Source organism: Chlorocebus sabaeus, chromosome 22 (assembly GCF_047675955.1).
Source record: "Chlorocebus sabaeus isolate Y175 chromosome 22, mChlSab1.0.hap1, whole genome shotgun sequence".
NCBI lineage: Eukaryota > Metazoa > Chordata > Mammalia > Primates > Cercopithecidae > Chlorocebus > Chlorocebus sabaeus.
This window is the reverse complement of record NC_132925.1, coordinates 86,417,764-86,445,147: the sequence shown is the minus strand read 5'-3', so window position 1 is coordinate 86,445,147 and position 27,384 is coordinate 86,417,764. Positions and strand designations below refer to the sequence as shown.

The window sequence follows — 27,384 nt, the reverse complement described above, 5'->3', positions numbered from 1 at the left end:
TTTGAATAACTGAGGTGGCTACAGATCAACATGCATCCACGTTTGTAAATACTATCATTTGGCACAAACCATGTTTTGGTCAGCGATGGACTGCATATACAACAGCGATCCCAGAAGAATATTGTGTTTTTACTAAATCTTTTCTAAGGCTAAATATACAAATACCAGTGTGTTACAAGTACCTATAATATGCAGTGCAATAATGTGCTGTACAGGTCTGTAGTCCAGGAGCCACAGGCTATCTCATCGAGCCTAGGTGTTAATAGGCAATGCCATCTTGGTTTCTTGGTTTGTGAAAGTACAAATACACTCTATGATGTTCGGAAATGAAATCGCCTAATGACACATTTCTTAAGACAGTATTCTCATTGTTAAATGACACATGATTGTACCTAACTGGTTGAATTTGTCATAGGAGCCTAGGTGAGCAGAACATTCCTCTTCACACAAATCCCCAAAAGCTTCACAGTCTCTGCATTCTTTTCCGTTTCTGATAAGAAAAACTGGTTGCCCTCCTCTGGTAGCTGGGCTTATTTATTCATGAATTAACCTTCCATCATCCACAGAAAAGGTAAAATGTTATTCTTTCCTCATGCTTGAATATGCTTAAAGTTAGGATTCTGAGTTTTTTAATACTTCATGTAGATCAAGTGTTAGTCTGACCATTTAGTTCGGGAAATGCCATTCAGCAAGCAACAGCATGTACGGCGCAGGACAAAATTATCATATTCAGCATCAGGTTTAATATGGTTCATTCCTCATCCCAGAGAATTGATGTTTAGAGAATTTTACACTTCTGTTTGGAGCTACTGGTCACTGTAGTGGGCACACTATAAGACAGGCATTATTCTTGAACATAGGAAGCAAACAAAAACAAAATACACTACAGAAACAATCCCAAGAAAAATTTAGTAAGTGAATTATGCAACTGAAATGGAATGTAATACTATCAAGGCTTGATAGCAGTACTTGCTCCTCAGCACTAGATGGCAGTGTTACTAAACAAATGTAGTATCTGCGTGTGGCAGTTGATGATAAATTTAAGCTAATTTTAGTCAATCACATGGCTTCTGACAATATCCAGATCTCAGTATTTCATAAAATTTTGTCACTATAACCTAAAAAGTGGAGTCTTCCCCCCAACCCCGAGACACAGTCTTGCTTTGTCACCCAGGCCGGAGTGCGGTGGCACGATCTTGGCTCACTGCAATCTCCCCCTCCTAGGTTCAAGCAATTCTCCTACCTCAGCCTCCTGAGTAGCTGGGATTACAGCACGCAGATCACCTGAGGTCAGAAGAAGTTCGAGACCAGCCTGGGCAACATGGTTAAACTCATCTCTACTAAAAATACAAAAATTAGCTGGGTGTGGTAGTGCATGCCTGTAATCCCAGCTACTCAGGAGGCTGAGGCATGAGAATCGCTTGAACCTGGGAGGCATAATCTGGGAGTAAACTGTGTATGCCACCACACCCGGCTAATTTTTGTATTTTTAGTAGAGACGGAGTTTCACCATGTTGGCCAGGCTGGTCTCAAACTCCTGACCTCACGATCTGCCTGTCTTGACTTCCTAAAGTGCAAAGTGCAGATGGGATTACAGGCGTGAGCCTCCACACCTGACCAAAAGTGAAATTTTAAAAGTATATGAAAAATCACAGAATAACACATCAGCACTATCTATCCCTCTTGAGTTCTGTATGCCTACAGACTCAGTGCTATTGTTGAAAGGCTGAGCATCTATGGCTTGTCACACTCATTTTTCAACTTTCAATGGGCAGTGCTTTACGATTTTTTTTTTTTTTTTTGAGATGGAGTTTCACTCGTTGCCCAGGCTGGAGTGCAATGGCACAATCTTGGCTTACTGCAACCTCTGCCTCCTGGGTTCAAGCGATTCTCCTGCCTCAGCCTCCCAAGTAGCTAGGATTACAGTCATGTGCCACCACGCCTGGCTAATCTCTTTTCTATTTAGTAGAGATGGGGTTTCACCATGTTGGTCAGGCTGGTCTTGAACTCCTGACCTCGGGTGATCCACTTGTCTTGGCCTCCCAAAGTGCTGGGATTACAGGCGTGAGTCACTGCGCCTGGCTGATTCTTTTTTTTGTTGTAGGGTTTTTGAAAGAGGGTCTCCCTCAGTTGCCCAGGCTGGAGTGCAGTGGTGCAATCTTGGCTCATTGTAACCTCCACCTCCTGGTTTCAAATGATCCTCCCACTTTAGTCTCCTGAGTAGCTGTGATTACAGGCGTGCGCCACCACACCCAGCTAATTTTTGTATTTTTAGTAGAGATGGGGTTTCACCATGTTTGCCAGGCTGGTCTCAAACTCCTGCACTCAAGGGATCTGCCTGCCTCCGCTTCCCAAAGCCCTAGGATTATAGGTGTGATTCACCATGCCTGACCTTACAATTCTTAAGCCATTTTTTTCTGGTCCATTTCCTCCTTAGGGTCTCACAATAAATCTGCTTTAGGCAGTACAAGAATCCTTAACCTCATAATTCACAAAAGGAAGATGAAGTGATTCATGATTTAGAAAGGGGAAGTAGTAAGCCCACTGCACACTCCTGGATGATGATCCTAAATCCAGATACAGTAAAAATGGGGCATGGGAAGGTAGAATACAAAATTTGGTTTAAATCAATTATCATCTAAATATCTAAAAACATTTTGGATACATTGCTGATGTGAATGTAAAACTGTACAGACTTCCTAGAAAACAGTTTGGTGGTTTCTTTCTTTCTTTTTTTTTTTTGAGACGGAGTCTTGCTCTGTCGTCCAGGCTGGAGTACAATGGTGTGATCTTGGCTCACTGCAAGCTCCACCTTCTGGGTTCACACCATTCTCCTGCCTCAGCCTCCTGAGTAGCTGGGACTACAGGCACCCACCACCACATATTTTTAGTAGAGACGGAGTTTCACCATGTTAGCCAGGATGGTCTCGATCTCCTGACCTCGTGATCCGCCCGCCTCGGCCTCCCAAAGTGCTGGGATTACAGGCGTGAGCCACCGCGCCCGGCCTTTTTTTGAGACAGGATTTTGCCCTTGTTGCCTAGGCTGGAGTGCAATGGCATGACCTCGGCTCACTGCAACCTTTGCCTCCCAGGTTTAAGTGATTCTCATGCCTCAGCCTCTTGAGTAGCTGAGATTACAGACACCACCACCACCATGCCCGTCTAATTTTTGTATTTTTTTTTTTTTTTTTTTTTGAGACGGAGTCTGCTCTGTTGCCCAGGCTGGAGTGCAGTGGCCGGATCTCAGCTCACTGCAAGCTCCGCCTCCCGGGTTTACGCCATTCTCCTGCCTCAGCCTCCCGAGTAGCTGGGACTACAGGCGCCCGCCACCTCGCCCGGCTAGTTTTTTGTATTTTTTAGTAGAGACGGGGTTTCACCGGGTTAGCCAGGATGGTCTCGATCTCCTGACCTCGTGATCTGCCCGTCTCGGCCTCCCAAAGTGCTGGGATTACAGGCTTGAGCCACCGCGCCCGGCCCTAATTTTTGTATTTTTAGTAGAGATGGGGTTTCACCATGTTGGTCAGGCTGGTCTCGAACTCCTGACCTCAGGTGATCCACCCGCCTTGGCCTCCCAAGGCAGTTTCCTATTAAACTAAAACATGCAATACCAAATGACCTGACACTTGTACTCCTGGGCATTTATCCCAGAGAAATGAAAATTTATGTTCACACAAAAACCTGTACATAAATGTTCATAGGAGCTTTATTTGTAATAACTCAAAATTGAAAACAATCTAGATGTTCTTCAGTTAAGCGAGTTGCCAAAAATAAACAAATCTGTAATACTCTCAGTAATAAAAGATAACAAACTTGATACATGTAACAACTTCAGTGAAATGTTCAGGAATTACGCTGAGTGAAGAACGACAATCTCAAGAGGTCATATATATGATTCCATTTATATATATATATATATTTTTTTGAGACAGAGTCTCGCTTTGTCGCCTAGGCTGGAGTGCAGTGGCGTGATCTCAGCTCACTGCAAGCTCTGCCTCCCGGGTGCAGGCCATTCTCCTGCCTCAGCCTCCTGAGTAGCTGGGACTACAGGCACCCGCCACTAGGCCTGGCTAATTTTTTGTATTTTTAGTAGAGACGGGGTTTCACCGTGTTAGCCAGGATGGTCTTGATCTCCTGACCTCGTGATCCGCCCGCCTCGGCCTCCCAAAGTGCTGGAATTACAGGCGTGAGCCACTGTGCCCAGCCTATATAATATTCTTGAAATGACTTCATAGAACTGGAAAATAGATTAATAGTTGCTAGGGCTAAATGATGGTGGGATCAGGGAGGCAGAGGTAGAGGCAGAGGCAGAGGCAGAAGAGGGTATGAAAGGGAAGTCAGTGTGTTTATGAAAGGGCAACATAAAACATCCTTGTGGTGATGAAAATATTTAGCATCTTGACTGTGGTAGTGGATATACAAAGCTATACACGAGATAAAATTACACAGAACTGAATATACACACAAATAACAAGGGAAATCTGAAGAAGATGTGTGGATTGTGTCAATAACCTGGTTATGATATCACACTATATTTTGCAAAATGTTATCAGTGGGAAAACGGGTAATGGGTACATAGGATCTTTCTGCATTATTTCTGACAACTGCATATAAATCTGTAATTATCTCAAAACAAAAAGTCTACTTAAAAAACTATGGATTTTACTCGATATCTGTTCTTTTATCAGACTATCAGTTACAAAGAGAATTAATTCAACAAATATTTACAGTGCTATATGCAAAGGACACAGCAATGAACAAGGCTTGTAAAACTGCCCTTCTTTCCTATTAAGAGACAGCTTAAAAACAAAATAAAAAACCAAAACTGCTTTACATGGCGCTTATATTTTGGTGGGCAGGAGACAGACAAAAAACAAAAACAGAAACCACGTTAGTTGGTTAGAAACCTTAGTGAGAAAATAAAGTACAGCAAGAGGATAGAGGTGAGGGAGGGTTGTTTTATTTTATTTATTTACTTATTTATTTTGAGCTGGAGTCTCGCTCTGTCGCCTAGGCTGGAGTGCAGTAGCACAATCACAGCTCACTGCAACCTCCAGCTCCCAGGTTTAAGCGATTCTCCTACCTCAGCCTCCTGAATAGCTGCGATTACTGGTGTCTGTTACCACGGGCTAATTTTGTATTTTTAGTAGAGATGGGGTTTCGCCATGTTGGCCAGGCTGGTCTCGAACTCCTGACCTCAGGTGATCCGCCTGCCTTGGCCTCCTGAAGTGCTGGAACTACAGGTGTGAGCCACTGCGCCCAGCGGTTTTATTTTTAAATCAAATTAAATTAAGTTAAATTAAATTTTTGAGACAGGGCCTTGCTCTGCTACCCAGGCTGGAGTCCAGGGGTGTGATCAAGGCTCACAGCAATCTCAAACCTCCTGGGCTCAAGCGAGGCTCTTATCTCAGCCTCCCAATTAGCTGGGACCACAGATGCATGACATCACATCTGGCTAATTTTAAAATCTGTTTCTAGAGAAGGGGTCTCACTATGCTGCCCAGACTGGTCTCTAACTCCTGAGCTCAAGCGATCCTCCTGCCTTGACCTCCCAAAGTGCTGAGATTATAGACGAGAGCCACTGTGCCTGTCCAAGGGGTATTACTATTTTTTCTTCCTTGAGACAGACAGAGTCTTAATCTGTTGCCCAGACTGGAGGGCACTGGTACAATCTAAGCTCACCGCAACTTCTGCCTCCTGGGTTCAAGCTATTCTGGTGCTACAACCTCCTGAGTAGCTGGGATTACAGGCATGTGCCACCACACCCAGCTAATTTTTGTATTTTTAGTAGAGACAGAGTTTTGTCAATTGGCCAGGCTGGTTTCAAACTCCTGGGCTCAAGTGATCTGCCTGCCTCAACCTTCCAAAGTGCTGGTGTTACAGGTGTGAGCCACTGCACCTGGCCAAGGGTTATTTCAAATAGGGTAGTCAGAGAAGGCCTGACTTATGGAGGACACATGAGGCTTGAAGGAGGAAAGGGAGCAAGCCCTATCTGGGAGGAAAGTATTACAGACCAAGGGAACAACAAGTGCAGAGGCCTGTCCCGAGGCAGGAACATATCTGGCACATTTGGGGAAAGGCAAGAGAGCCAATGGGACTGGAGCCAGGTGAGCAATGCACAGTGACAGATGAGGCCTGGGGTAGAGGGGCCAGATAAGGCAGGGCCTCGTGGGCCACTGTCACGATCCTGGCTATTATTTGAGTGAGCCGGGACACTACTGGAGGGTTTTAAGCAGAGGAATGCCACGATCTGAGTTATGTTTTACAAGGATTACTCTGGCTGTTGGGTTAAGAATAGGTAAGAAGCAACCAGGGGGCAAAAGATGGGAAACCAGGTAGCAGGCTACTACAAAATCCAGATGAAACACAGTTATTCGGAACATGATGACCCAGGAGGATGTCATTATGTTGCTGCACGTATGAACCTTGACACAAGTGAAAAATCAAACTTGCACTCATTAGAACCCTTACTAAACATTACTCTTTGTTACTCAGGACAAAGCTAGAGCTTTAGCTGTACAAACCTTATCTTGTGACCCAGAGGGCGTTTCTTCTAGAGTCTCAGTGCTTCCCAGATTGGAGAGCTGAGTGCTTGGCTGTAACCCAGGGCTGGAAATATTTGAGTCGCCCATCTGATTCTTTAAAAAGTTAAAAGAAAAAAATACATCATGTGAAAAAAACTGCTATTATTTGGCTCACAAAACAGCATTTGACGTTATCAGAAATGATACTTTTTAAAAAGAAGAAAAACCAACCTCAAAATGTTTGCTCTGTACTCCAATGTAAATAACATGCAATAAAATTTCTAGAACAACGAGCACCTAATTTGAGACAACAGTGTTGGCCACAACTATTATTTTTATCACCTTTTAAAGAAAAAGATAATGGTATTACTTTATCATATATTCTTTTAATCTTTATTTGTTTCTCCGAGACGGAGTCTTGCTCTGTTGCCCAGGCTGGACTGCAATGGCGCGATCTTGGCTCGCTACAACCTCTGCCTCCTGGGTTCAAGCAATTCTCCTGCCTCAGCCTCCCAAGTAGCTGGGATTACAGGTGTGAGCCACCACGCCCAGCTGTTTTTTTTTTTTTTTTTGTATTTTTAGTAGAGACAGGGTTTCACCATGTTGACCAGGCTAGTCTCAAACTCCTGACCTTGTGATCTATCCACCTTGGCCTCCCAAAGTGCTGGGATTATGGGGGGCATGACTCACTGTGCCCGGCCTGATTTTAATTTTAAGTAAAAGCTAACATATGGTGAAATTAATTTTTAAGGTGTGTACCGTTCTATTTCTGTTCCTATGGGCATAATCAGGATACAAAACAGTTCCAATCATCCAAAAAAAAATTCCCTTGTGCTGTCCTATTGCAGTCATGACCTCCTTCCACTCCTGGCAACTAGGTCTATTCTCTCTCACTCTAGTTTTGTCTTTTCAACAGTACCTTAACTCGTTTTGCCAATTTGAAGCTTTTTTCAGGATCATCGATTAATAATTTAGTAGCTAGTATTATAGCAGAACTGTATGGGAAACAGTGCTTTTTCACATTTTGTTCCTTGAAGTTCTGGTGAGGATGAAACAGGCATGGAAGGAAAGCACTTAATTCAATATTTAGTGAAGAGTAAGGTGACAGTATAATTCCGCTGAAAGAAAGTTCAGCAGTAGAGAGCTTGTCTCACTCCAGTGAAGCGTGGGGGCTTTGAGGTGCCAAGTAAAATTCCAGGAGAGTTTTATAACCATGAAATGCCCACTGCTTGCAGATAGTAGATGGTTCATAAGCAGGTATTGAATAAATTAACTAATGTACCACAACTGCCATTTCATTCAACTTTTGGGAGAAAATTTTATCAGCTAATTTATAAACTAAAATGCAAAACAGAGGAGAAAGAAAACAGTGAATTTCAGAAAAGCCTCTCATTTGGGTAAAATTCCAAATGAAGCTTAATGAAGGTTGTGCATCTACCACCAATTACAGACCATGAGCATACTTTTTAGTATTATGTGGTACAAACTATCAGAATACTTTTCAAAGCCTACACAAATTCCTAGAACCACTGAGGATCCTAACAGAAACTGCAGTGGAAAAGAAGAGGCATGAAGCTTTACCAGAACTAGCTGCTGTGAGCTAACTTCTGCACTCCAAGACCATCTTCTCCCATAGCAATCTTATAGGAGTAGAAAAAAGCATTGTAAATTTTCCTGCCAAAAACAAGTACTCTGGGGTAAGCGAGTTCTTTCCTTATGTTTTAGATTTAAAATTGTAAGACACACCTTTAAAAAGAGACACAGGGTCTCACTGTTGCCCAGACTGGAGTGCAGTGGCACAACCATAGCTCACTGCAGCCTCTGACTCCTGGGGTCAAGTGATCTTCCTTCCTCAGCCTGCCAAGTAGCTGGGACTGGTTACAGGAGCATGCTAACATGCTTTCTTTTTGAACTTATACTTCTGCTGGTCCTGGAGGCCAGCTTCCCTAGTAAAATAGTCTCCTGCAGACCTCGTCCTCTCCTTTTGGTCTTTCTTGGTCAGCACCCAAGTACCCAGAGAGCCTTACCCTCTCATACTCATCCTTGGCTCTGCTCAGCATCTCCAGGATGTCGATGGGCCTGTGGTCGCTGCAGCCATTGGCCTGGCTGGGACTCTGTTTATCCCGCGCAGCTTGCTGGGATCGCCGTGTCTCCTCTTCTACCACACTAGAGGAGAAGAACAAGGTTTTAGAAAGGCCTCTTAAAACAAAATCTGACCCAAGGTTTCTTTTGGTGTTCATCTTCCAAGGACACACTAAGAGTGTCACATGATGACATTATTCTTTTTTTTTTTTTTGAGATGGAGTCTCGCACTGTTGCCCAGGCTGGAGCGCAGTGGCGCAATCTTGGCTCACTGCAAACTCTGCCTCCTGGCTTCACACCATTTCCCTGCTTCAGCCTCCCAAGTAGCTGGGACTATAGGTACCCGTCACCACGCCCGGCTAATTTTTTGTTTTTAGTAGAGACAGGGTTTCACTGTGTTAGCCAGGATGGTCTCAATCTCCTGACCTCATGATCTGCCCTCGGCCTCCCCAAGTGCTGGGATTATAGTCATGAGCCACTGCGCCCAGCCAATGACATTATTCTTGCAATATATAACACAGAACCTCAGTTACCTCATTTCAGGAATATATGACCTACCATTTCACCGTCTCATTAACAGTGCCAATATTTACCCTTCAGAAGGATAAAAATACAGAATTCCCTCCTAGAGTTGGCAGAGATGCATTAAAAACTCCACTAAGGTATCTCCCTTTTTCCCTTGAGGTATTTCAAAATCAGTCAAACTAATTGCTAAAGTAAATCTGAAAATGGACAATGCCACCAAGACACAGGAAGGCCGCATAGTTGAACAAATCCTCTGTGGAAAGTTTGGATTGACACTGGGCTAGTAAGGACAAAGTCATTTCTTGAAAATAGAGGTCCTGGTGAATCCTTAAAAGTTAATGGTAACACTATAAGCAAACAAAAGGTTTCCCTTATTCTCCCTTTAAAAAACCACCAACTTAGCCTGGGCAACTTGGCAAAACCCTGTCTCTACAAAAAAATACAAAAATTAGCTGGGCGTAGTGGTACACGCCTGTAGCCCCAGCTATTTGGGAGGCTGAAGTGGGAGGACTGCTTGAGTCTGGGAGGTAGAGGTTGTGATGAGCTAGGATCACGCCACTGCACTCCAGCCTGGGTGACAGAGGGAGACCCTGACTCCAAAACAAACAAACAAACAAACAAAACACACACTAAGTGGGTTTTCAGTTTTTAAGAACACCCCCTTCTCCCTTGTATAGAAAGATCTGAAACAATTACAGCAAAATGTTAAGAACTGAAAGCTGGGTGGTAAGCACATACATATTTTATTATTTCCTATATTTTTCTTCAAGCTTTCAAGCTTGAATAATAAAATTTAATAAAGCAATTTTTTTTTTTTTCTAAGATTAATTTAGGCCAGGCACAGTGCTCATGCCTATTATCCTAGCACTTTGCGAGGCCGAGGCAGGAAGATCACTTGAGCCCAGGAGTTTGAGACCAGCCTGGGCAACACAGTGAAACCCTGTTTTAAAAACCAAAAAACCCAGCCTGCACAGGAGCTCTCATTACAGTGTGGGGAAAAGGTGGGCAGAGATGGCTTTTTAATTTAAAAACACTGGGTTAAACAATATTAAATCGACTTTAAAAAAAAGAAAAAACAGAATCTTTGAGTTTTATTATTATTTTTGTAGAGATGGGGTTTGATATGTTGCCCAGGCTGGTCTCAAAACTCCTAGTCTCAAGTGATCTTCCTGCCTCAGCCTCCCAAAATACTGAGATTAAAGGCATGAACTACCACAACCCACCCACTGAATTTGTTTGTTTTACTTATTTTTTTATTGTACAGACAAGGTCTCATCATGTTGCCCAGGCTGGTCTCAAACTCCTGGCCTCAAGCAATCCTCCTACCTCAGCCTCCCAAAGTGCTGGGATTACAGACATGAGCCACCACACCTGGCCAGCTGATATTTAAGCATGCAAAAATTTATTGTGATTCTCCAAGAAGGGCAGGCCTATAGATAATCTCAAATTTTATTTGATTATAGAATTTTCCTCCGAGGCAGAATTCCTGTTTGGAAAATGTGGCTTTAAGGTTAGTTACCTTATCTAGATAGTTTCCCCATCTAGATTTTTATAGCTCTTCATAAGACTATTGCTTCCAAAACAAATGTAGAATCATGAATTTCATGGTAGACTGAAAGACTGGTATGGGGTATGAGAATGAGACCAAATATGAACTATTTAATGCTCAGATATAGGTCACATCAGCCCGAATCCACCTTTATAAAGGATCTGTCACACAGCCTGTTTTCCACCTACCTTCTGACATGTTGCCTGACTTGGCCATGCTAGTATTTAACTTTTCCCTGACCCAGACTAGGATCTGTGATTATTTTGGTTTAAAAGAAGAATATTTCTTTTCTTTTCTCATGCCAAAGCCTCCCTAGTAGCTGGGATTACAGGTGTGCACTACCATGCCCGGCTAATTTTTGTGTTTTTAGTAAAGGTAGGGTTTCGCCATGTTGACCAGGCTGGTCTTGAACTCCTGATCTCAAGTGATCTGACCACCTCAGCCTCCCAAAGTGCTGGGATTACAGGCATGAGCCACTGTGCCCAGCCAGAACAGGTAATTTTATAAAGCTCACCACTGCTGAAAGCAGAAGCCGTCAGGGGTGGTATGGAAAGGACTCTCACATAAATGAGGCTTGGACTCTAAGGCCTCTTCTAACCAAACTTTATGAACAGCACCCATGCCGTTCTCCTTTCCTTTCAAACACCAAAACCTACCCCTAAGATGTCTGTAGGATCAGGAATAAAGCTTACTTCCATGAGTTCTCCAAAGTTTACATAGTCTATGTGGCCAAACATTCAAACAACATTTTATTGTTAAAAAGAGTTTCTGAGGCCGGGTGTGGTGGCTCATGCCTGTAATCCCAGCACTTTGGGAGGCCGAGGTGGGTAGATCATGAGGTCAGGAGTTCAAGGTCGGCCTGGCCAAGATGTTGAAACCCCATTTCTACTAAAAATACAAAAATTAGCTGGGCGTGGTGGCAGGCGCTCATAATCCCGGCTACTCCGGAGGCTGAGGCAGGAGAACTGCTTGACCGGCGGGGCGGAGGCTGCAGTGAACCGAGATCACGCCACTGCACTCCTGGGTGACAGAGCAAGTCTCTGTCTTAAAAAAAAAAAAGAGTTTCTGGCAGACTGGATTTCCTCTTTAGGAGAGTCAACATCTAAGTTTAGTGGGTTTTCAACTCTGCCACCACTGACCAGAGAATATCCAAATTTAGATGATATAGGTCTAGAAGTTCACTCATTTTCCTACATAGTTTCTCATTTTTATAAACATTGTTTGGAGTAAATCAGTTTTTTACTTGGAGGATCTTTATTATATTGTGGCTGTCAAACAGTGATGGGAAGAATTGCATTTAAAAGAATGGGCACTGATGGACACATTTATTTATATGTACAATATACTAACAAGAACTGTACTAGTATTTTGGGTTAGTAGAGGTGATATTGTCAAATATGTAGCAAATGACAATAAAAAATGTAACAAACAGGCTTATGCAGGCAGATTTAGAACAAAGACAGATAGTCTTCTTTAGTTTTGGTGACCAGAAAGGCATTTATCACAAAGTTAAGGGTAACATACAGTATTCTCTTCAGCCATAAATAGGCCAGACACTTAAAACTCATTATCAACAGTTTCATCATGGTATTCTCAAATCACCAATTTTTTTTTTTTTTTTGAGATGGGATCTCACTATGTTGCCCAGGTTGATCTTGAACTCCTGGGGCCCAAGTGATCTGCCCACCTGAGCCTCATAAGTATTATAGCTGAAATGACAAGTACATACCACTGCGCCTGGCCTCTCTAATCACTTTCTTTTCTTCTTCCTTTTTTTTTTTTAAATTATTAAACAGAGATGAGTCTTGCTATTCTCAGGCCAGGATGGTCTTGAACTCCTGGCCTCAAGCAATCCTCCCTGCCTTGACCTCCCAAAGTGCTGGGACTACAGGCACGAGCCACTGTGCCCAGGCTCAAAGCACTTTTAATAACACACCTGATTCTAGTCAAACAAGCTGAAAATTTTAAGCAATTGTCCCTTTTCGGGCATTTCTGGTGAAAGAAGCCCCAATGCTCTTCTTTTCCCTTCCAGCTTCCTATTTCTACTCCTCATCCTATTTCTGGGTTCAATAAAATATTTTTAGAAAGGCCTTCAGTCTTCAGCTTCATTTACCATTTGAAATCTTGCATTAGGGGTAACACTTGCCCTGATAGATAAATGGTTTTCTTTCAATAGTTGTTAGAGCTAAAAGAACCAGATCGTTTCACTCAGGGCCCAAATGCTCATTCTGTAGGAGAAAGTGTTTATATGTTAATATATTCCAAAGTTTAGAAAAAATTCTGGATTTCTGGATAACCATGAATCAACAACCCTGTATCTTCTTTGGCTGCTGTTGTTGCTGTTTTTGTTTTTTTGAGACAAAGTTTCATTCTTGTTGCCCAGGCTGGAGTGCAATGGTGTGATCTTGGCTCACCGCAACCTCCACCTCCTGGGTTCAAGTGATTCTCCTGCCTCAGCCTCCCAAGTAGCTGGGATTACAGGCATGCACCACCACACCCGGCTAATTTTGTGTTTTTAGTAGAGATGGGGTTTCTCCATGTTGGTCAGGCTGGTTTCGAACTCCCGACCTCAGGTGATCCGCCCGCCTCAGCCTACCAAAGTGCTAGGCGTGAGCCACCGCACCTGGCCAACCCTGTGTCTTCTAAGTAACCACAAGTAAGCTGCCTTTGCTGTTACTTTCAAAGCTAAAACGAGTGATCATCAAATAAATGGCTTTGTTGAAAAATGGTTTTAGCTGGGTATGGTGGCTTGTGCCTATAGTCTCAATTACTTGGGAGGCTGCGGCAGGAGGATCCCTTAAGCCCAGGAGTTTGAGACTAGCCTGGGCAATATGGCAACATCCCATCTCAAAAGAAAAAAAAAATTAAATTAAAAAACGAAAAACAGTTTTATCTTTTTAAAAAGTGTTCTAAAAACAAAGTGTCATTCTAGGGAGCCAACATTTTTTCAAGTATAAGTGACTACAAGTTCATACAGAACGATGCCCTCGGGGTGTACAAAAGTAATAAATATGGGCCTGCCCTGCAAGCTCACAGCCAGAACAGGCAACAAAGCACGGGGCTGAAAACTTCCGATCAGGACATGTTGGTAGTCTTAGATCATAACCTGGCCTTAGCTATGTCTGCCTTCTTTACAATGTAAATATACCCTGAACTGAGATTCTGGGTTAATTACTTATATATATATACTTTCATGAGTTTAAAACTAGCCTGTTAGCTTGGCACGGTGGCTCACGCCTATAATCCCAGTACTTTGGAGGATTGCTTGAGCCTAGGACTTTAAGACCAGTTTGGGCAACATAGTGAGACCCTGTCTCCACCCACATCCCAAAAAATTAGCTGATAGTGGTGATGCATGCCTGTAGTCCCAGCTACTTGGGAGGCTGAGATGGAATGATCACTTGAGCCCAGGAGTTTGAGGCTGCACTGAGCTGTGACTGCGCCACTGCACTCCAGCCTGCGTGACAAAGCGAGACTCTGTCTAAAAAAAAACCAAATGAAGTAAAATAAAACAAAAATAAAATAAGACTAGACTGCTAAAAAATTTAAGATTATTTTCTTTAAAACATGTAGATTGAAAACTGTAAGAGAGCAAAGGGAATTTTAATTTGACAAATGGGGATGGCGGAGCAGGGAGAGAGATCCACATTTCTGAGAAGACTCAGGCAAAAACTGAAAAAAAGCAGAAGTGCACCAGAACACACTGTCTACCTATTATAGTATTTTGCCCAGAGCTCTGTAGACCCTCAGGCCCCCTGCAGCCCCATGTTGTGGGCTTTCAGAATCCAAAATGGCAGTCCAGCAATATGGACAGGTCACACAAGGGCTGGCTTCTACAGGCTAGCTTGAGAGAGGACAATGAACTGTCCTTTAGAACATTAACTCAAGGAAAATAATTTTCTAAATTTCAAGGTTCTGAGTTACAAAATATCTTCTAGAACACAACCCATGAGTGGACTGGGGCCTGCTAAGCCTAGAGTCTGTGTCAAACACAAGTTCACTTAAAAGAACTAAACACAGATGTGTGTGAGAGCTCTCTATCAGGCTATCACATATGGTATCACTTGTTACAGTGGAAATCTGGACAGAACCTAAATCAGAGCCACTGTATATGGTTAGGCTGTACACCTGATGCAGATATCCTCTGGAGCCAGGCAGTTTGGCAGCCCTAACCTACAGGTCCAACAGTAAGGTTCTGGTTAAATCATGATCTGTCTATACAGCTGGATACAATGCAGCTGTCACAAACACTACAGAGAAAGATTTAATGCCTCGGAAAAATGCTGTTCATATGAAAAGCAGTATATACAGTATGATCCTATTTTTGTAAAAAACAATCACACATATCTACTTAAAATATACATAAAGAAGACTGGAAGGAAACTGAAATGCACACTGGGAGGAGTAAGATAATAATTATATATATTTTAAAGCTTTTTGGCCTTTTCCAAGTTTTTGGTAGTAAAAACAAATTGGGGAAATACATGAGTTGGTAGACTTACAAAGAGAAGTGGAAGGGGATTATTCTTCACTTCTCACATACCATCAGTTAAATTTATGGAGTAATATACTTACTCAGCCATGAGTTTTGCTATGCGGTGACAGTCATTCTTGTCATAAAACCAGATACTATATATCGACACTTGAAAAAAAAGGGAAAAAAAGATAAGAGGAAATGAGGTTTCAATATTTGGGTATATGTAAATAATATATTATCAACATGGAATGTCACTAAATGTACCGTCAGACCCTCAAATTGTTAATAGTCAATCTAAAGAAAACAAGTATTTCCTCCCTAAATGCTGTTTAATAAAATCAGGACAGGTAAAACATTCAGATAAAAATTACACAAAATAGTTTTAGACATTATCACCAGATCTCAGTGAACCTAAGACGTTATAAAATGTAAGATGCAACCATTAGTTATGTACTATCAAGCTTTCAAGAAAAAGGCTTCCAATTAAACTAAGAATCATATTGATTCTAAGATGCATTCTAAACTGATATTAAAATTGTTACCGGGCGCAGTGGTTCACACCTGTAATCCCAATACTTTGGGAGGCCGAGGCGGGCGGATCACTTGAGGTCAGGAGTTCAAGACCAGCCTGGCCAACATGATGAAACCCATTTCTACTAAAAATACAAAAATTAGCTGGCTGTGGTGGCGTGCCTGTAATCCCAGCTACTCGGGAGACTGAGGCAGGAGAATAGCTTGGGCCTGGGAGGCAGAGGTTGCAGTGAGCCGAGATCATGCCACTGTACTCCAGCCTGGGCAAGAGTGAGACTCCATTAAAAAAAAAAAAAAAAAAAAAAAAAAGATATTAAAATTGTTACAATAAAAAGCTTTCAAAACAAATGCCAGCTCTATATCCATCCTATGACTGACTGTTTACATGTGAAATGGACTGAGCTCAGTCTATGGCACTTCTTATCCCATTCTTTTTATTTCCAATATGGTGCTCAGTTCAAAGAAAGCCCTAAAAAAATTTACTGCAAGCTAAATGAACTTTATTAAAGATTATAATATATAAAAGCTACTATAAATGCTCTTTGGATAAGGTAGAGTAGAAATACTGAACATACATGCTGAAACAGACACATGGATGGATAAGACCCATTGCTACCATGTGTGCCCATATGATGACACTCACAGCTCAGCACACTTTGCACCTCCTTAAATACTTACAATGATTCCCTAGCACAGAAATGGCAGGTATCATTATGCCTTTTTTAAAGAAACATTACAACTTTTTATTTTGAAATAATTGTACCTTCACATGCAATTGTAAAGAACAGACAGATCTCAATTATTTCCTCCAATGGTAACATTTTACAAAACTATGGTATACTGTCACAGCCAGGATACTGACATCAGTCCAGATACAGAAATTTCCATGGCCACCAGGATCCCTGGTGCCCTTTTAGAGCCCACATCCACCTTGCTCTGGCCCCTCTCCTGTCCCTGACTCTTGGTAAACAGGAACCTGTTCTCTATTTCTACAATGTTGTAATTTCAAGAGTATTACATTATATAAATGAAACCACAGAAGTCATAGAAGACTGCTGTCCATTCCAAGCTGGTTGTAATGAGATCCTCTTTGCTCTTCCTGCTCCACTGCCTTCATGGAAGGGAGACGCAGAAGTCCCCTGGTGGCCAATTATCACTAGTGGGGCTTCCAATCCTTGCCAGTTTTGCTGGGCTGGCCTAGTATTGTCGGCAGGACTCTCGTTCAGTCTAGGAGAGGAATGAGCCTACCTGGGCCACCTTCTGTCGCTAGGTTGAAGGTTAAGAAACACCAGGCCCAGGCCCCCTTCTTATGTTGGGTAGGGGTTTGTAAGACACTTTGCTGCTGCTATTCCTCCAGTTCTGGGTTCCTGACCAGATCGTCCTCCTTCTACCTTTCACAGTTCTCCAGATTGTCTATTGTGTCATTTCCAGGTTTTATAGTTGTAAGTGGCAGGCAGAGAGAAGTCTATGCTACTCAGTTTAATTAGGAGTTTCATTTTGCATTTTTATGGATGGGAATACAGGTTAACGGAGAGACTAAGTAACTTATTAACAAATGAGAGAAAAAAGTCAGTCTCAGAGCTATAAGTAAAACTTGAGTCAGGCCAGGCGTGGTGGCTCACGCCTATAATCCCAGCACTTTGGGAGGCCAAGACGGGCAAATCACCTGAGGTCAGGAGTTTGAGACCAGCTGGCCAACACAGTGAAACTCCGTCTCTACTAAAAATACAAAATTAGCCGGGCATGGTGGCACGTGCCTGTAATCCCAGCTACTCGGGAAGTGGAGACAGGAGAATTGCTTGAACCCGGGAGGCAGAGGCTGCAGTGAATCGAGATTGCACCACTGCACTCCAGCCTGGGCAACAAGAGCGAAACTCTGTCTCAAAACAAACAAACCCAAAAAACAAACTTGTGTCTTCTCACTCCTACACCAGTTATCTTGTTACTACATTTTCATTGCTTACATCTCATTGCATTGAAATAACATTACATTTTTTTATAGAAACAAAGTTAGTGAGCTTACTTATGCTTGATGATTAAAGTGACACATAAAAGAATACATAATTAAATTAAAAGGCACATTAAGAGGGTGCTATAGAATATAGGAAATAGAAGTGCTAGCACAAGAGATTTTAAATAAATCAAAAAATCGTTTTTATAACTATTATTTGAATTCTATATTATCAGTATGTATCGATTTAGAAAACCACTGCTATTAAAAGTTATTTTAATGGTCAATTATTTGTTTCACCCTAAATTAAGGCCATTATTCCACAAAAGACTTCATGGCAACTTTAAAAGTTTCCTTCTCGGCTGGGTGCAGTGGCTCATGCCTACAATCCCAGCACCCTGGAAGGCCAAGGTGGGTGGATCACCTGAAATCAGGAGTTCGAGACCACCCTGGCCAACATGGTGAAACCTGTCTCTACTAAAAATACAAAGAATTAGCCAGGCATTGTGGTGGATGCCTGTAATTCCAGCTACTCGGGAGGCTGAGGCAGGAGACTCTCTTGAACCGGGAGGTGGAGGCTGCAGTGAGCTGAGATCGTGCCATTGTACTCCAGCCTGGGCAACAAGAATGAAACTTTGTCTTAAAAAAAAAAAAAAAAATTTATATATATATGTTATATATAATTAAGTATATAATGTAATTATGTATATAATTATATATATAAAAGTTCCCTTCTCAATAGAAATATAATTTTGAGTCTACTGTTATTGCAGAGTTAACTAAAACATGATTGATACACAGAGCGAGTGAACGGCTTCATTTTAATGATTGAATATCATGAACAAGAAAAAATCCTACCCTGTTTACAAAGAGCTTCTCAGGCAGGGAAAAACCTCTAATTACACCAAAACTGCTCTAATCTATGGAGCCCGTGTATGGCCATGTGTCCCACAGGTGGCCGCACTACCTGAAGGAAGTCCAGGCTTGCTAGTCTCTGAGCCTTCAACCAGCTGGGAAGAGTTTCCCATGTTTGGAATCCATTTTCACAGTGCCTCTTTTGTTCACAGAATGTCAAAGCACTGTGAGTGCTCCAAACAGAATCAAACTCCAACGAATAACAAGTAATTTTGGAATGTTTTACATGACGGTAAGTCAATAAATTCACTCAGCTTTAACATCTCAATAGAAGGAGCACAGAAGCAGCCTTGTTACAGAGATAATTAGTAAGCATGATCTACTGTAGGGTCTTGGTTATGATCTTAGCAGCTAAGGCTTGCCCCAACTACAGTAAATCAGATCAGGGCTTTAAAAAGACTCCATATATGGCAATTACACATGACCACCTTTCTTGAAATATGCCTCTTCCAAGCTTGGCTAATGAACAACCCAAACATCGAAGTCCAAATACAAAAATTTGTTTTCCTCCAATAAGCTATATTAATCTAAATATATACTAAAACAATACTAAAACAATACTAAAACATACTAAAACAATACACAGTGATAAGAAAAATTTATGACATGTGGCCGTGTGCAGTGGCTCACGCCTGTAATCCCAGAACTTTGGGAGGCTGGGCTGGGTGGATCATCTGAGGTGAGGAGTTCGAGACCAGCCTGGCCAACATGGTGAAACTCTGTCTCTACTAAAAATACAAAAAGTAGCTGGGCGTGGTGATGCATGTCTATAATCCCAGCTACTCAGGAGGCTAAGGAAGGAGAATCGCTTAAACCCAGGAGGTGGAGGCTGCAGTGAGCCGAGATCGCGCCACTGCACTCCAGTATGGGTGACAGAACAAGACTCCGTCTCAAAAAAAAAAAAAAAGTTTATGATATGCAACACATCAGGCTTAGAGAGGAACACACAATTTTTTCTGTGCTAAACAGAAGCAATTAAGTGCGTTTTCACATGGGCTTCTAAATTTCTCTTAGGAAAGAACTACTTATCAATAATCACAATAAGTCCATCAAAGCTGTCAACTTATTTTGAAAATCCTTCATTTAAGATGCCCCCCTTTTCCTTTGAAGAAATACAATATAATTTAGAAATAAGGCACATGCTTTCTGCTTTCGTATATTATCAAACTGCCTAAAAAGAGCCAAACACTTTCAAAGGCATGTTTGCAGAAGAAATAAAGATAAGAAAGCCATAATGATAGCTTAATGGGTAAGGGATAAGAGTCACACTCGATTCTGCCAAAAGTAGACCTGTAGAGGTTCAGACACGCATCCAAGAATCAGCTCTGTCTGCCAACATATCAAACCGTCAGTGCATGCAACTGGCAAGAAAGCCCAGGGAGCTGCCACGGAGCCTGTCACTATCACTCATGAGGAAAGACAGACAAGTTCACCAGATAGCTAAAACTGCAGAGGACCTCCTCTTCAAACCAAAGTTAAACATTCTTCCCTCAAGAGAACTTACACTCTAAGGCCCAACACATTCTGCCAACAATTCACTTGCTGAAATAAATTTCTCTGATTAACTATGCCACAGAGAATTTAGGTTTTTGGCAACACAGTATTGCCTTTTGCTATGGCAAATGATGGCACACTGTTTTACAAATGGCCTTTCTCAAGATGAAAGAAACTACTTAGTTAATGGATACCTACCACACACTGTGACTGCTAACAGCTAGCCTAAGTCAGTCATGTTGCATAAGATAGACAAGACATTGAAAAGTTGGCTGGGTGCGGTGGCTCACATCTCTAATCCCAACACTTTGGGAGGCTGAGGCGGGAGGTTCACTTGAGCCTAGCAGTTCAAGACCAGCCTGGGTAACACGATGGGACCTTGTTTATTTAAAACATTTTTTTTAATTTAAAAAAAAGAAAAAAGAAGAAAAAGTTAGGAGGTGTGATAGAACATTTCATTGCCTTCCACAAAAAATATCAAGATCCATCTAAGAATATCGAACATTAAACGTTTCCTTTGCTTTTCAAATGAAGGCCCCATTCTTACGAAAATGTAAAAAACAAACAAACAAACAAAAAAACTTATTACAAAAATTAAAGGTAATTGAACTGTTTTGTATTGAGAAATTTTAATAAATGGAGTTTTTAGTAAGTTTTCTATTTCCTTAGACCCGTTTAAAGATATAGCAACCTATTATGATTTCATATAATATTTCACTGTTTCTCATCTTGAGAGAGGTACACGGCTCACACAAGATCAAGAAAAGTCAAATTAATTTGGTATCTTTGTAAAATCCCTTGAGACTTCTAGAGATGCTGTGAAATGTCACAAAAACAGAGCTGGGAATCACTCTCATACATATGTTGTCTTTGTGATTCATTATTTAGATCTAACCTACTTTCTAAAAGGATCTAAGGAGGCTGGAGATTTTCTCAGTATGGTGCGAAGCAAAAAGGGGGTTTGATAAAAAACTTTTTGGTGGTGATGTTAAGAGTTATAACATTTCTTTTTCCTGAAACTCTGTGCTTGAGAAAATAAATAAGGAGAAGAAAAGTTATACAATTTCTAAAGATGATAATGACAAAGATCTCTTACACCAGGAAACAAACACAAGAAAACGGGCTTTGGGTATAGACAAATACACTTTTTATATATAAAAATGGAATAGGTATATAAACAAAAGTCAGCCCTGCCAAGTGAAAAAGCAAATACCTCTCCCTTGGCAGATCATTTCCTTTAAGACAAGAATAAGCATGGAGGCTCTCCAGGAACATCAAAGGGTTAGGAAAGAGAGAGAAGGGGAGAAAGGCTCCAAGATAGAGGAGCAGAAAACACACACGAAAAAGGATATGGAGCCTAAGACTGAGTGACGTGAGATCATAACAGATTTTGGCATGTTACAAACACTTAGGTAGATGAGATGCTATATATCTGCAAGTAATGCTGGAAAATGTGATTCAATTATCTTTGCAGCTTAACCCTTTTGGCCAAAAAACCCACTCATTTCAGACCACCACTGAACACTAATATGGTAGAGAAAGAGTCCAACTTCTAAAATTTAAATTGTAATATGTACTTATTGAATATTCAACAATGATTAAAAGACTCAGGACAGGTAATTTAAAAATGCTACTTTTCAAGGTCTTCATCATTTAAAAATTTGGTGCCTCTGTCTAAACTAAATCAAATCTGAATATATTAACCCGAAATACTTCTTCCACTATCCCATTCACATTATAATCTCAGTATAGAATTCAGACACATGAAATGATCATTGAACTTCTTTAGGAATTAGGAAAATAAACCCAACAATATCACAACTAATTACTCCCACTTGCAAAAGCTTTATTCTTCAACAATGGGCAACCCTAAGTAAAACAGTGAATTGCACTAGGGTTTTGCCTTTGCTTTTAGGATTTATATCGCTATTGCCACACAGTACCCACAACTCCTTAAAGTACACCTTCCAAAGTGTGTGGTGTAAATCAGGGGTCCCCAACCTCAGGGTCACGGATTGGTACTGGTCCGTGGTCTGTTAGGAACCAGGCTGCACAGCAGGAGGTAAGTGGCAGACAACAGAGCATTACTGCCCGAGCTCTGCCTCCTGTCAGATCAGCGGCGGCATTAGATTCTCATAGGAGCTCCAGCCCTACTGTGAACTGCGTATGTGAGGGATCTACATTGTGGCTCCTTACGAGAATCTAACGCCTGATGATCTGTCATTGTCCTCCATCACCCCCGGATCAGACCGCTGTTTAGATGCAGGAAAACAAGCTCAGGGCTCCCACTGATTCTACATGATGGTGAGTTGCATAATTATTTCATTATATATTGCAATACTAACAGAAATAAAGTGCACAATAAATGTAATGTGTCTGAATCATCCTGAAACGATTCCCCAATCCCCATCCATTGAAAAACAGTCTTCCACAAAACTGGTCCCTGGTGCCAAAAAGGTGGGGGAATGCTGGTGTAAATGATTATGGTTCTGCCAAATGTTGGACATGTCCAACTCCTGCACTGGCAGTCTAGTCGCTCTAGTATCCCACACAAATATCATTTTTATGTATGATAAGGGAAAGACAAAGGCAGGGGGAAGCATGGCCCTTCACCTCCATGGAGTTGAATTCCCATTTCCTAGGCTTCCAAGAATCTACAGTTAGGGATCTGGGAAATGGGTCATACGGGGTTTAAAATAGGGGGGAAACTTCTTTTTCTCTCCTTTCCCTTACTTCTACACTCCTACACATTTTTCTACCAATTTACTAATCGATATCCACAGCAGGGTTGTAAGCACAAATACTCACGGACTATATAGAGACCTCAGAGTGTGGTGGGATCAGTGATGAACCTGTCTTACCTACAACTCTGGCTGACTGTAGTACTTGCAGGAATCCAAGTGCTGTGTGGCCACACATGTCATTTTGTTACAAGAAAAATCAGCAATCCAGGTATGGATGTATAAAATATGGTAATTTTTAAATGTTGGTAGCAAATGCTTAGCCTGTGCTTTCCTTTTATTAAAAAGAAAAAGCTGGCCGGGTGTGGTGGCTCACGCTTGTAATTTCAGCACTTTGGGAGGCCGAGGCGGGTGGATCACTTGAGGTCAGGAGTTTAAGACTAGCCTGGCCAACATAGTAAAACCCCATCTCTACTAAAAATACAATAAAAGTAGTTAGGCATGGTAGCATGTGCCTGTAATCCCAGCTACCATGGAGGCTGAGGCAGAAGAATCACTTGAGCCTGGGAGGCAGAGGTCGCAGTGAGCTGAGACTGCACCAGCACACTCCAGCCTGGGCAACAGAGCAAAATTCCACCTCAAAAAAACAAAACAAAAAAAAATAAAAAAACAAACAAACAAAGGCCGGGCGTGGTGGCTCATGCCTGTAATCCCAGCACTTTGAGAAGCTGAGGCGGGTGGATCACCTGAGGTCAGGAGTTCAAGACGAGCCTGGCCAACATAATGAAACCCCGTTTCTACTGAAAATACAAAAATTAGCCGGGCGTGTGCCTGTAATCCCAGCTCAGGAGGCTGAGGAAGGAGAATCACTTGAACCTGGGTGGCAGAGGTTGCAGTGAGCTGAGATTGCGCCACTGTACTCCAGCCTGGGCGACGAGAGCAAAACTCCGTCTCAGAAAAAAAAAAAAAAGAAAGAAAGAAAAGAAAAGCAAAAGCTGAGCATGCCTGGAAGCAGTGACTTTGTAAGTGACTCAGACCTGCCTGGATCCTCCAGGGCACTGAACCCGAAGGGCCCAGTCTCAAGGTTTATTCTGCACACTCCCGAGGAGCTTCCCTCTTCTTAGACTAGTGGTTACTCTGTTTCAATTTTTACATACACAGATAACCAGTGTGTAAACAGAAGGTGAAAACCTACATATTACAGTTAACATATTTCTGTCACTTAGGTACAAAAAATGATTTCCTTTGTGAGTTCTCAAAATAAATAACATTCAAAGTATTGAATACTTAATATAATTATCTAAAAGAGATAAATGATACAGGCATGGTTAACTTTACCAATCTTTACAATTAAGATAACACCACAATAAAAAAAAAAAAAGATGAAAAGTGCTTTTATCTAACAATACTACCTGAGGGGGAAAAAGTCAGTAATTAATGAATCATAATGAAAAGAATCTTCTTTGGAAATTCTGAAATGGTCAATGGATTTACGAAGTTACCAAGAAGGCACCTGGTAAATGCTCTAGCAGAATACTAAGCAGCGCCTACAATGAGCCAGAAAGTAACATACGTATTTTTAAAACATGTGTCACTGAGTCAGACTCAGCCACTGAGTCTTAAGTCCCTCTGTGTTTTTGTGGTGTTTTTACCTCTTCAGTCTGTAAATGTGGCAACAGCAAGGCTCTTTCCTTATCTTGGTCCAGAAGGCCAGACTAATGCAGTTGCCACAGACCCTTTCTCCTTCACTGATTACAGAATCATACCAACCACAGCAGTGCCGCAGCTGATGGTGGAAGACTGCCTTTCTTCAAGCTAAGAAAGAAGAACTGCACTAAATTCAAAGATATCAAAGAATGAACCACGGAAATTTTCTTGTTGTTTATGAATTCCTCTTTCAGTCTGGAGGGAGAACTCACATTTTTGGACTGGACAAATTATAAACTTATCTTGTAAGGAAATTTCTTGCACGGTGCTTTAAAAGTCTGAAGATTTGCTCCAAATGCCAACAGCCACCTACCATCTCTACTGTTTTGAGTCTTGTCCTTGAACTGAGAAAGGACAAGCAGAGAGACAAAAAAAGCACACACTACAGCATTTCTTTTACTAAAACTTTCCATTTGGCAGCGGCATTTTCAACACGATGGAAATGAACCTTCCTACTTTTTCTAGTGATCTAATTTTAATTAAAAACACTATATATCAAGAGATTGATGCCCGATATAAAGGAAAAGTGATAAGTGAAGCAGAAACGAAGGGGTACTTCTCTCTGGCTTTTGGAGGTAAGTTCTTAAAAATATTAAATAGCAATAATTGTTGACATTTTAAATTATACTTACGAGATAATTGTCTTTTTTGGTTAAGCAGGCTAAAGAGCAACATACTAGACTACTAGCTATATGACATTAACACCTTTTTAAGAAAATTTCAGATTAGATTTTACTCACATAGGATCACTCTGAAAGTGTTTCATACAAACCACAAACTTGTAATTGTTTAAACCTGTCAAGGTAAAATAAAATTCGGGAAATATCTGTGTTCTTCTGAAAAACTGAAAAGGACTTTGTCCATTTTCCCAAAACTGCTTTTGGTTTTACAGAAAACATTAAAAAATACAAAAAGTGGCATTAAGTGGGAGATACATGCCTTAGGGTGTTACGTGGAGGAAACATGAAAAAGTTGTCCTTATAAATGATTAGCTTCCAGTAAAGTGATGCCATATCTAACATGCACATAAAGTAAAATTATCATTGTTTTTGGTTAAAACTACCATTACACACTAGTCTATGGCGAGAATAAGGTCTGAGAAGAGAAAATCAAGACTATATACTCTTTCCAAACAATGGATGAGTACTGCCGCTGCAAATGACCAAGAAAAAATACGTACATACCCTTACTGTCTCTCTGGTAGATCAGACTGTCACTATTACTAGCCCAATCATTCAAATTTACAACCAATAACTCTCAAATCACGGACTTTAAATCATTAATTTTTATCATTAATCTACAGGGGGTTGTTTTAAGAATAAATGTGCATAGCTTTGGGCTTAATGTAGTAGCACATTTCATTAAGAATCCTGACCCAGCTGGGTGCAGTGGCTAGTGTAATCCGAGCACTTTGGGAGGCTGAGGTGAGATGATCGCTTGAAGCCAGGAGACCAGGTTGGTCAACACAGCAAGACCCTATCACTACAAAAAATTTGTAGAGACCCTCTCTCTATTTAAAAGAAAAATATTTAGCTGGTGTGGTAGCTCACACCTATAGTCCTAGCTACTCAGGGCAGGGGCTGAGGAAGGAGGATCGTTTGAACACTACAGCCTGGGCAACAGAGACCCTGTCTCAGAAGAAGAAAAAAAAAAAAGAATCTTGACCCTTAACAAGAAGGCAGAGTTTTGACACAGAAAGTTCTAACGTCCTTTAGTAACTTCAGCTTATAATTTTCTAAGAAAATACAATAGAGCCTAAGGACTAAAAAAATTAATAAAATTCTTTAAAAGTGCACAGTAGTTTTAATCTATTTGATATAGCAGCTGGTAAAGTGCTTGGCAAATGACATATTCAATAAATGTCACTGAATTAAGGTATGTATCTGAGTTAAATAATCACCTTGGTTAAAAAAAAGGTAAAACGCTATATATATATATATTTTTTTTTTTTTGAGATGGCGTATATATATACAATTTTTTTTTTTTTTTTGAGATGGAGTCTCGCTCTGTTGCCCAGGCTGGAGTACAATGGTGCGATCTTGGCTAACTGCAACCTCCGCCTCCCAGGTTCAAGTGATTCTCCTGCCTCAGCCTCCTGAGTAGCTGGAATTGGAGGCGTGTGCCACCATGCCCGGCTAATTTTTGTGTTTTTAGTAGCAATGGGGTTTTACCTTGTTGGTTAGGCTGGTCTCAAACTCCTGACCTTGTGATCCGCCCGGCTCAGCCTCCCAAAGTGCTGGGATTATAGGTATGAGCCACTGTGCCTGGCCTAAAATGCAATATTGAAATAGTTTTTGCCAAAGAAAATCATTAAATGCCAGAACCAATTTTATAGAGCTTGATGGTACTGCGAACCTGTATTATTAATACTTTCAATTAGCCAGGTTATACTGTAGACTAGCTGTAAGAAAGAGAAAAATCAGTTCTGTTTGCTTTTACAAGTCATGCGCCACAAACGCTGCTTTGGTCAGTGACAGACTGCATACATGACAGTGGTTTCTTAAGATTATAATACCACATTTTCACTGTACATTTTCTCTTAAGATGTTTTTAGATGTACGAATTCTTACCAATGTGCTACAACTGCCTCTCACATTCAGTACAACAACATGCCGTACACGTTTGTAGCCTCAAAGCAATACCATATACTCTAGGTGTGTAGGCTATGTCGTTTATGTTTGTGTAAGTACAGTCTATGATGTTCATACAACAAAACTGCCTAATGACATCTCTTAGGACATATTCCCGTTGTTTAGTGACTCATGACTGTACTTTGTTATTGATTCACATGCTAGGTTTAGATTCTTAAAAAATGCCTCAGAACACACTTTACAGAATATTCTTGGGGCATTTTGTAATTAAGTGATAGGTAAGCATATAGATATTTTAAAAAGATTCCCCATTACTACTTTATTCCTAAGAGGTGTCCACAGTGAAAATCAAAACACCTC

General features: G+C 41.2%; 2 protein-coding genes across 5 annotated transcripts in view; one reads left to right on the top strand and one right to left on the bottom strand.

Annotated features, from left to right (window-relative positions):
- DCP1A (decapping mRNA 1A) overlaps positions 1–27,384 on the bottom strand; it is a 65,146-nt gene that overhangs the window by 21,837 nt on the left and 15,925 nt on the right. The window contains exons 4-6 of the mRNA XM_007984575.3: positions 15,253–15,319; positions 8,549–8,687; positions 6,522–6,635 (exon numbers count right to left, since the gene is read on the bottom strand). Coding sequence (XP_007982766.1) covers positions 6,522–6,635; positions 8,549–8,687; positions 15,253–15,319 — 320 coding nt within the window. The remainder of the gene's footprint in view (positions 1–6,521; positions 6,636–8,548; positions 8,688–15,252; positions 15,320–27,384) is intronic.
- The window catches only part of CACNA1D (calcium voltage-gated channel subunit alpha1 D), a 479,329-nt gene continuing 476,787 nt past the window's right edge, over positions 24,843–27,384 (top strand). For 2 of the 4 annotated variants that reach the window (XM_073010048.1, XM_073010039.1), the window contains exon 1: positions 24,843–25,008. In XM_073010048.1, the coding sequence (XP_072866149.1) occupies positions 24,870–25,008 (139 nt within the window). In that variant the 5' untranslated portion in view covers positions 24,843–24,869. The remainder of the gene's footprint in view (positions 25,009–27,384) is intronic. The other 2 variants (XM_073010043.1, XM_073010042.1) reach the window with 1 other exon arrangement.